Raw genomic sequence first — 11,108 nt, 5'->3', positions numbered from 1 at the left:
ACATTTTTTAGCCTAAATAATGTAGCTCTATCCATGTTTTGTTATAAATTGTATTCGAAAAAAATTATCTAAAAAAGTAACACACTTAAGAATGTATAATATATTTTATTTTTCAAAAGAAAATGCTACATGTACAGAAAAATTCATGCGGCAGGCGAATGCACCCACACTCTTTGCCATATTAGCATCAGGGGATAATGACTCTCAAAATATTAAGTTAAGGGGTAATTAAGACCACGAATAATTTAAGGCTATAACTAATAATTCGTGTCAAAGGGTTTTTTTGGCCTTTTTTTTTTTCCTTAAAGAAAAACAAACCTTTTTATTCCATCTAAAGATTCGGAAGGCAACATAAACATGTGCTCTAGTAAATTTACGGAAGAGACCATTTGAAGTGGGGGGGCTTGGATTGAAGACTATTGGGTTTCTCTCTCTCTCTATGCGAGCGTCTGCTGACTGCTCGACTTAAGTCTTGATTAGCTGTGGTCCTTGTAATTGCCTAATCTCTTCCTTTTGGTGTTCGATTGCTCCATATTTACGCACTGCCTTGTTCCATCCTTTCAACTGTTCTAGTAAGCTTTTCTTGCTTTGCGTTTTATATTTTGACATATGGGTCTATTTATTCTTCATGTATTTCTTTTCTTCTTTTTTGGATTTCATATTTCAAAGGGTTTAGTCTAATATCTAGGGTATTCTGCTTTAGCTCAAAATTAAGAAAATATGGAATCATATCAAAAGTATAGTAATTTGTTTAGGACCTTTGATGGGACATAAACACTGTATTTATATTTGTGTTAGTACAATGATGTGCGCCGCATAATCTTGTTGGGTGGTTCTTGTTCCGCTGTAAAACGGTGCTTTTCTAAATTGAGCAAATTTACCAACCGATGAACTTTTCTTTTTCTTTTTGGGTGGACGGCATTTGTTTTGGGTGTGGAGGCTAGTGTTGGAGTAGAAATATCTAATCCTCTGGTTACTTATATTGCACAATAATAGAAAACGTGATCAGTTCTTTCTCTTTTGGATGAAGTGCTTCAATTTCCAATTCTTGGATCAGTCTCATAATTAATTTGGATTTTATAATTTGTCCATTTGATCAAATTTGAGTACTGAAAACTTTTAATTTGATCATGTCTTAGACCATTGTCTGTCCTTTTGGGCATTCCAATTAGGCAATATGCCAAGCCAACGCTTAGCATTACAGCTGTGCAAAATCTGTGCTTTCTGTTTAACCAGTTTAGGACAAGTATTCCTCAAAGCGTGCTCCCAAATCTTGCCACCCAGGACTCTATTTGTTAGAAAAACAACAGTAGGTAGTTCGAGAGGCCAACATTTCAGCATCGACATGTGCTGCTAAAAATGTCTATCTGTAGTTATGGAGATGTTTGGAGATTAACGCTGTTCCAGTAGCATTCATTAGGATGATTAAGAGCATGCATGATGGAGCTAATACTCGGGTGAGGACTGTGGAAGGAGACTCGGATTATTTCCCAGTGGTGATGGGGTTGCATCAAGGATCAACTCTTAGCCCATTTTTATTTGCCCTAGCGATGGATGTGTTGACGTGACACATTCAAGGAGAGGTGCCCTGGTGCATGTTATTTGCAGATGACATAATGCTGATTGACAAGACGCATTGCGGGGTTAATGTTTGGCTGGAGGTGTGGAGACAGACTCTAGAGTCTAAAGGTTTCAAGTTGAGCAGGATGAAGACAGAATAATTGGAGTATAAGTTCAGTGTTGGGGCACATAAAGCAGAAGTGGACTTGAAGCTTGATACACAAGTCATCCCAGGAGAGATAGTTTTGGGTCTGTAATACAGGATAACAGGGAGATCGATGAGGATATCGCACATCGTATTGAAGCGCTGTGGATGAAATGGAGGCTCGTTTCTGGTGTTTTGTATGACTAGAATGTGCCACATAGACTTAAGGGCAAGTTCTACAAAGCGGTAGTTAGACCGACTATGTTGTATGGAGCCGAGTGTTGGCCAGTCAAGAAATCTCATGTTCAGAAGATGAAAATAGCGGAAATGAGGATGTTGAGATGGATGTGTGGGCATACTAGGAAAGACAAAATTAGGAATAAATATATTAGGGACAAGGTGGGCGTGGCTCCTATGGAAGATAAGTTGCGGGAATCAAGGCTGAGATGGTTCGGACATGTGAAGAGGAGAGATTCTGATGCCCCGGTTAGGAAGTGTGAGAGGTGATCATGGCGGGTCAGAAGAGGGGTAGAGAGCCTAAGAAGTACTGGGGTGAGGTGATTAGGCAGGACATGACTTTACTTTAGCTTACCGAGGACATTACCCTCGATAGGAGGGTGTAGAGGTCGAGAATTATGGTTGTGGGATGACAGACAGTCTAGAGTTTCGCCTAGTCTTTCCGGTAGTATTACTGTATTAGTACTAGTCTTATATTTTCCTATTCCTAACCCCTTGCTATTACACGATGTATCATTATTTCCAGTAGGATTGACTCTATTCTTGTAGTGTTGTATTCTTAGATCTTTATTATTGCACATTGCACCATTTGCTTCCGTGTACTGTCTTATTACCGTGTTGTTACTATTGTCTGTTTATTGCTTCATTTTCGTTGCTCTTGAGCCGAGTCTTTCGGAAACAACCTCTGTACCGTGCCGTCATAAGGTAGGGGTAAGGTTTGCGTACACTTTACCCTCCCCAGACCCTACTTGTGGAATTTTAAGGTTTGTTGTTGTTGTTACCCCTATAGATACAGAATGTATCCTCTTACTTTTGTTTTCTGCTTGTATAATAGTCTTATAATTTCAGTGTTACTTGTAATTCAAATGTCTGGTTAAAATATTTTCTTGAAAGAAGTTTAAGGTACTAATGAAGATCATTATTGGTGTTTTATGAAGATTAGGATGTGCAGGGAGGGTGAAATTACTGTATCTCTGCAGAATAGGATCCAGGTTTTGCAGTATCTCTAATACTGTAAGGGGTCGTTTGGTTTGAATACAGCTTATGCCGGAATAAGTTATACTGGTATAAGTTATGCCGGGATAAGTTATGCTGGGATTGTTTTTTTATCCATTGTTTGGTATATTGTATTAAATATGACAATTGCATAATTTGTAAGAAGAATGTATAAGTTATACCGGTGCTAATTACCCCACCCTCTATAAGGTATAAGTTATCCCGGTGTTAATTTTAATCCCGGGATAATTTATACCTGGTTTTGCTAACCAAACGAAATATTAAGGTGATATTAAATTTTTATACCAGCACTATACCTTCTTATACCTCATACCAAACGACCCCTAACAAACATATATTCATGTTATTAAAAGTGATGGCCACAATTTGACAGATTAAATGAGCTCATCAAGAAATGAAGTATTGCTTCCTTCTTTTCCAATTAAAAACCATAGGCTGACTATATCGGATTTTAAGCATAAAATGTTGCCACACGACAAAATCTTAAATTGGTGAAGTGGGTGCCAAAGTGAAAAATTATGCTGTTAGGTTTCGTTAATTTTACTTTGTTGGGGTAGTTAAAGAGGAAGTCATTTCATCTTTGGCTGTACTAGAAAACGAGGGCTTAGTTTGGCGGGGGCAAAAAGGAATATACGACGTCCAATAACAGATGGAGAAACTATATGAATCTATTTTTCAACAGCAATTTACGAGGGTATATTTAGTGTAATAATGTCAACAATCTGCATTGTTAGCAAAGAAATCAAAGTTATTTGCAAGCTATGTTGCTTGGACTCTCCGAAGACATCACCGGTTGCGTGTTGGATCATACAAAAATACATCGTCCAAAAGTAGCGTATTTCTGGAGGATCTGACACGAGTGCCCAACATTTTGGAGAGTGTGCAACATAGTTTGCAAGAGACACTGTGATAGTATTGCAAAAGGCATAGCATGTATTTGCAATGTGAGAACATCAGAGAACGTTAGGTGTCTACTTCAAAAGTTATATTTCCATTAACTAGTCTGTCTGATGTAATAGGAGTTTTAATTGTTAGTCTGAGTATGGAAACTTTGAAGAAACTCTCCCTAGGAGGTGTGCTTCTAGATTTCAGACAGTTTTGTCTTTATAGTTGGAGTGGTCAGTTTCTAGGAGCAGTAGACCGAGCTTTGGTCTTGCCGGTTTTGTATTGTTTCATTTGGTAATTAATGAAATGCCTAGTCGCCCAAAAAAAAAAAATAGTCAAAAGTAAGTCGCAGTTAAAGGCCAAATCTGTCGGGCCTTTAAGCGCAAAGCGCGGAATTTAAGCGTGAGTCTAAACAAAGAAAAACATTAATGAAGAACAAATGAAATCAAGCAGAATAAATGAAGTAAAATCATATCAATCAAGTTTAAAAACCATTTTGAATTTTTGATGTAGATGAAAAGATGTAGTTTATGTATTCTGGAGCTAGTTTTATTATACAAAATTTTAATTTCTTATTCCTGTCATTGAAAAGATCATGCATAGCGTTTTTTAACAATAAATGTATCGTTTACCAAATATATTTATTATCTAGTGCTGCCCTCTTAGAGATAGAGCCCATTAGTGATGATGCACATCCTTTGCACCTTAGTGCCTACACTTAAGTGCTACTTTATCGAGGTGAAGTGCACAACCTGGCTTTAACTAAGCTTCAAAGCATAAGCGTGAAAGAGCCTTTAATAACACTGATTTTTAGTGCTTCGTCTGTGTTCAGTTGATATCATCATGTCCACATTATATAACCTTTCCCTTCTACATCAGCAAATGTTCTTTTGCTATAAAAAAGTCCTACACTTTAATAAGTGGACAAAAGTTTAGGCACACAAAGTACAGATTGCATTATTTAATATTTTTTTTATTGCACTACTTATAATTTTTCCTTAGGCACAGAACTAGGCTCAAACTTGTGCTCATTCATTCTCTGATTTTAGGAAGTTAGCTTCAGGTGGCATTGCAGAAGTATTGTTCTACTGCACAGTTCACATTGATATATCACCAAATTCTCATGCTGAAGCTATGCCCTGGTTTAATTCAGTTCCTCTATCCTACCTTACGACCTGAGTGGACTCTCCCAAAGATAGATACTTTTTACATTGTAAAAGATTACCTTCTCCAAAAGTTTAACATATAATGAAAAGATACCATATGTTAAGTTCAATATGATTCTAAAGGATAACCAATAACTTCTCTTGTATTTTATGTTTCTTATTAAATACATAGCAGAAACTCATTCAGATTCGTCTTTTGAGATTGGTGCTAGTAAATCGGCGATGTTGGATCATAACATTATTAATTCCTTGTGTTGCTCCTTTTATTGGATGATTAGTTGTTTCCTGCTTAAGGAAAGTGATTGTAATGGAGAGCACACAATGCTTTACTGATAACATGACTAGATCAAGGGAAATCTAGGGAAGATGACAGCATAATGCAGAGAAAGAAGAAGTGGTTAATGATAAATGATAGATTTCTGATGGAGTATGAGTGACTGAATGATAGTTACAAAATCTTCCCTTTCGTATATCTGCCTAGATCTGGAATTTTACCAATTTTGTAAAGCCGAAGTGTCTATTTTTAGCTATAGTTGAGGGAATAAGCACGGGGAGAATGCTTTTGTCTTTGCAGTCACGGCTGCCAATGGTGAACAAAGCTAATTTGACTGAGTTACATGCATGAGGAATAAGATATGACTGTTTACGTGTTCATTGTTTGGCTATCTAACTAGTGAGCACCTTAAAGCTATTTGTTGGTGCTTGCATTTTCTTGAAATTTTGCTTACTTATGAATTGCTTGTGACACAGGTCTTTTGATATCGAATGAGGGCACTAGAGATGAGTTGAACTGGCTTGTTGTTAGACCATTTTTTGATACCATTTCTGGCTAATGGCTCGTAAAGGAAGCCGACAGAAGTACAGAAAAGGAGTTTCAGATTCTGTATCTGGATTGGTAAATGAGAATGAAAACAGTAGTCTGACTGAACCAGAGGGCAAAAATGCAGAACCTTTTAATGGTAATCTTTCCGGCATATCTCTAACAGAGAGCTTCAACAATACACATGAAAGTGAAGGCAAGAAAAGAAAGCACAAATCTAGAAGATCACTTAAAAAGGAAAAGGAAGATATTGATACATCGTCAATTGCAAAGGAAATAGGGCCTGAAGAAGGCAGTGGTGCAGGAATTTTCCAAAGTCATAAAAGTAGAGGGGTGGCTCCCGAGTCAAGAGAAGGTGGTGAGACGTCTCCGCACACTAGTCACCGCTCAGACAATTCAAATAGAAGTTTTGGCCAGTTCGGACCAGGATTAGATAAAGACAATATATTAGAAAATTTTGAAGTGTCTATTATCGTAGTTTTTAGGAACTTGATGACATTGGCTCTGTCTGTCTCAAAGGCATCAATTCAGTGGTTAGAGAGGTGGAAACCTTTGCTTGACTCTTTAAGGAGCAATTTATTAATTGCGAGTAAGCACGTTGAAGAAAAGGTTCAGCATGCATACCCTATAGTGGTTCGGTGGATCATGCACAGTTTATTCATTGCGACTGGGTATGTTCAAGAAAGGGTTCAGCGTGCATATCCTATAGTGGTTAGGTGGATCATGCATTTTGGAAATATAATTATTCTATTATCAATGGTTTGGTTGGATTGCGCTCTTAGAGGAATTGAGTCCTTTCTATGCATGGGGATGACTTCAATTCTCTCAGTCATCTGGTGGGGTGTTCTATCTTTGATTGCAGCCGCTAAATTCAAGTTTCTATTAATTTTGGTAAGTGACTAGCTTCTTTTCTTGCATGGAAAACAGCATCTTCACCCCTCACATAATAAAAGGTGTTTCTGAGCATATATATCTAACCCTAATTGCTTCTCATCTTTGGGTTGGCTCATGAATGATTTCATGCTGAACCAGAATTCCGGAAATCGCGTTGAGGAGCTATGGATTGTTTTCCCAAAGTCACTAAATTAGTTTTGGCCATTTCTAAAAGTGATTTTGTTTAAATTGTTTTGGACAAAAATCAGTGTCCACTATTGAGTTTGACCATTTCATGCTTTGAGTTTTTAATAGTTGACTTTTACTGATTTTGACTGGGTATACTTTGCTCCATGACTCCATCTTATTCTGTTAATGCTTCTTGAATTACTGAAGGTGGTCACTATAGTTTTTAAGTGAAATATTTCTTTTCATTCAGGGCACTGACCAATTTCTTCAGCAGTTTCTAAGACTGTAAATTTGATAAAATTAGTGGCTTGATTTGGTGGAGTTTCCTGTGGTCACTCTCTGCCTTTGTGTTTTCTTTGTAATCATTGATTATATTCCTTCCGTTAAACTGCATATATGAGACCTTTCAATCATCTTGCTGTAATGAATTGCTGTTAACATTCAGGCAACAGTTGCTGTGATTGGACTTCTTACTGGGTTCATCATCGCAGTTCTAGGAGTTGCTGCAGTGAGCATCAGTTACTTATGGTTCTATGGAAGATTTTGGGCAGCGGTGCTTCTGGTCTTGAGTGGAGGTGATTACTTTTAAGCTTTAGTGTTGAGCAGTTGCTTTTACTTTTATCACATTGATTCCAGTTTTTTCCACTAAGTGCTGTTTTTCTTTATAAATTTAGGAGTGCTTTACAGGTTGAAGCATGAACGGCTTGCGGTGTTTGTCGTAAATTTGTATTCTGTATATTGCGCATGGACATATGTCGGATGGCTTGGTTTAATCTTTGGTTTGAATTTATCATTTGTTTCGAGTGATATTCTCATATTCTTCTTAAGAAACAATGTAAATGATTATAGAAGGCCAAACAGCTCTCCTGATCAAACAACTGGAGTACAAGGTGAACCTAGCTTCTATTCTGGTGGATCAGTGCCTCCATCTGCTGATGATGTGTATGTTCATACAGCTGATCGTGGCACTGGGATCCCTTCAACTAGTGGATTTGACACTGATATGACATCTGAAGACGAAGTTCTCAGATTGTTAAACAGTACAGATCACTATTCAGCACTGGGCCTGAGCCGATTTCAGAATATAGATGCTTCAGTTCTCAAGAAGGAATATAGGAAAAAGGTGATTCTTCTGTACCCTCCTGAAATTCCCCTTCTCAAAAATATTCGTATCTGATTTTTCTGAACATCATGCTGTTTGAAGTCTGATAATGGTAGATTAACTAGAAATGCCTTGCTATCAAAGTCAAAATATTACCAATCAGCTAAGTATATCTTCTATTAGGCAATGCTGGTTCATCCTGATAAAAACATGGGCAATGAAAAGGCTGCTGAAGCTTTTAAGAAACTTCAAAACGCCTACGAGGTACAGTTTGTCTTGTGATTTGAGTTCTCTATTTGGTGTTCATTTCTGCACTTGGTAAGAATTGGATTATTTCAGGTCTTACTTGATTCTTTAAAGCGAAAAGCATATGATGATGAATTGAGGAGGGAAGAGCTGCTGGACTACCTTCGGCGGTTCCAAAGTCCTTCGCAGAAGGTTTGAATTAATATCATTTTGAGTCATCTAATTAACCATTCTCACATCAAAAATAATAATAATTTTGAGTCACCTAATTAGTTCATCTGTTAGACTTGACATTTTATGCATATGTCAAATATGCAGTGAGTTCAGCAAAAAGATGTTTTGCTTCAATTTTTGCAACTTTCTTTTTCTACAATAGATAAGGAACTTTTAAAAGATATCTAACTAAAACAAGAGATTGGTGAAGTCCTTGACAAATCTTATGTTTTGTGAAAGATATATGCCTTTAAGCCCTCGGTCATCACCTTTTGCTGAAAAACCAGCTGGTTCTTAATGGGAACAGCTTTAAGTAATAATGGGTTTTCACATGCAGTCTTACGTCTTAACTCTTTTGCCTACTTTGCCAGGTTAACTCGATTATATATAGGAGTGAGCCCCTGTAGGTTCATGATATATGTAATGACATCTATCAGTAAAGGTCTTGTTCTAAATGCAGTCCCATGTCTTTGTAGGTCCTATGTATTTATGGGGAAGGATCATCTTGTACCAGAAACTATATTTGGAAAATACTCCTGAAGTGTGAAATTGTAATGTTGGATTATACTTTCACCTAACTCTGTCTCATGCTTAACCAAACAATTTTAGGGTAGAGGCTATGGGTTCTTTACCTCTGGATTCACACAGACAGAAGCTGCGGCAGAGGATTCTCTTGCAGACGCTCGACGAATTACTTGCAAGAAGTGTGGCAACTTTCATGTCTGGGTTTTCACTAAGAAAACTAAGTCCAAAGCAAGATGGTGCCAGGTTTTCCCTCCAGGACAATATAAGCATGTTATAAATTCTTGAATTCTGTGCACTTTAACCATACATTCTAGTTTGTCTTCCTCCTCTCTAGCATACGTTTTTTATTAGGATATTTACCGCTTACTCTTCCATTCATAGGAATGCAATGATTTTCATCCAGCAAAAGATGGAGATGGATGGGTTGAACAGCCTTCACATCCATTCTTTTTTGGAATGCTACTGAAGGTATCAACTAACTGAACAAAATGAAAAAAGCAAAAGCTTTTGAGAAGACTTTCTTTCATGACGAGTCTCTTCTTTAAGTATTTTGTTTTTTCTTTAGTTTCTTATTTCTCTCATCCTTGCGGTATATGTGACACTATTGATCTCCACCAATATGTGCAGGTAGATAATCCTGTTGCCTATGTTTGTGCTGATAGCAGGATCTATAATGCTACTGAATGGTATATCTGTCAGGTAAAGTTTTTCTTCTCACCATCTGGTATAAGGTTTCAATTTTTTCCGGACGTTTGAATGGAATTGGTGTGGAAATGAGAAGAACTTGTTGTTAGGACTATAAGGTCAAAAGTGCATTATTGTTTTCATTGAATTCTTTTTGCTTTTTATCATCAAGAAATGCCCCTAAAAAAATCAAATCCATCACCAGTTACTTGTTAAGCTTGGATGATGTTCAGTTATATCTGCCATGGGTGCTATACTGTTGTTTTCTCCATATTTAGGAAAAGATTAACTCCCATAAATGAGCATCTCTTTTGAGCCAACAGAAAATGCTCACCTATTTCAAAATGGAAGGGTGCCTCTAGAGTTGGTTAAAACAACTGAGCAAGTGCAGCTCTGTATCTTAGATAATCTAGTTCACATTATGCTGGGCATGCAGGGAATGAGATGTCCGGTCAACAGTCACAAACCAAGCTTCCATGTAAATACAAGTGTAACCATGAAGAGCAGCAATGGGAAGAGAAGTAGCTCAGGACAAAGAGGCCCAAGTGTGGAAGAGACCATGACCGAGGAGGAATTTGTTGAGTGGCTACAGAATGCCGTACAATCTGGTACTTTTGGTGATTTTGATGGCAGCACACCACAGAGATCAGCTGGCAACAGTACTAGCAACAACGCTAGTGGAAGCGGAAGTGGAAGCAAGAGAAAGAAAAAGGGGAAGAAGCAATGGTGAGTATGAAGCTACCATCTATCCTCCCTCATTAAAGAATGATATGACTAGAAATAGTAATTCTAGTCTGGAATGGACTTGACCAAAATTATTCTGTCATCTGCATGTTCCAGCTTTCATAGATGCTTTTTTTAAAACTAAACGGGGTTACTCCGAGCAAAAAAAGCTATGCTTTAACCCCGCTAAAAGTGGTTTGTTTAATTTTCTTTACCTCAATTTAAAAGTTGCCCAGCACAAATTACATGATTCCTTTTGGCCTAGCATGGGACTACACAACGTCTTCCACAAAATGGTAAGCAGAATTTGCTAATTTTTTCAATAGATATTTGCTGTCCTTCTCTTCTACTGAGCCGAGGGTCTCCCGGAAACAGCCCCTCTACCCTTCCGGGGTAGGGGTAAGGTCTGCGTACACTCTACCCTCCCCAGACTCCACTAGTGAAATTTTACTGGGTATGTTGTTGTAGATATTTGCTGTCCTATCTTACAATCTCGTACGATCCTTGAAATTTATATGCCTAGTAAACCACTCTAAACTCGTTGGTGGTTGGTCTTTCTAAGGTCTATTTCGCTACTTTTTAAGGTCTTTATTTTATCATCTTGAAATTCTCTCCTTCGGAACGGATCTGTTAAACATTTCACTAACAAGTTTTATCCTAACTCTTATGTGGCATTTGTTCTCCTTCAGTTTTTGGAAAAAAAGAATTTTTAATTGGAAATTA

The 11,108-nt window shown here is 37.5% G+C and overlaps 1 protein-coding gene across 4 annotated transcripts; it reads left to right on the top strand.

Annotated features, from left to right (window-relative positions):
• Window positions 1-341: 341 nt before the first annotated feature.
• On the top strand, window positions 342-10,635 carry LOC107799960 (uncharacterized). Of its 4 annotated transcripts, XM_075244247.1 has the most exons (11): window positions 342-572; window positions 5,761-6,721; window positions 7,338-7,467; window positions 7,567-7,782; window positions 7,849-8,015; window positions 8,178-8,258; window positions 8,334-8,432; window positions 9,063-9,221; window positions 9,360-9,446; window positions 9,606-9,677; window positions 10,099-10,635. In XM_075244247.1, the coding sequence occupies exons 2-11, from the start codon at window positions 5,843-5,845 to the stop codon at window positions 10,390-10,392; spliced, it is 2,184 nt and encodes a 727-aa protein (XP_075100348.1). In that variant the 5' UTR covers window positions 342-572; window positions 5,761-5,842; the 3' UTR covers window positions 10,393-10,635. The 4 variants fall into 4 exon arrangements, with proteins under 4 accessions (XP_075100348.1, XP_075100349.1, XP_016478587.1 ...); XM_075244248.1 differs by lacking the exon at window positions 7,567-7,782; XM_016623101.2 differs by having other exon boundaries at window positions 7,567-8,015.
• Window positions 10,636-11,108: the final 473 nt, after the last annotated feature.

The sequence above is a fragment of the Nicotiana tabacum genome, chromosome 22 (assembly GCF_000715075.1).
Source record: "Nicotiana tabacum cultivar K326 chromosome 22, ASM71507v2, whole genome shotgun sequence".
NCBI classification, from domain to species: domain Eukaryota; kingdom Viridiplantae; phylum Streptophyta; class Magnoliopsida; order Solanales; family Solanaceae; genus Nicotiana; species Nicotiana tabacum.
This window is presented reverse-complemented; position numbering and strand designations above follow the sequence as displayed.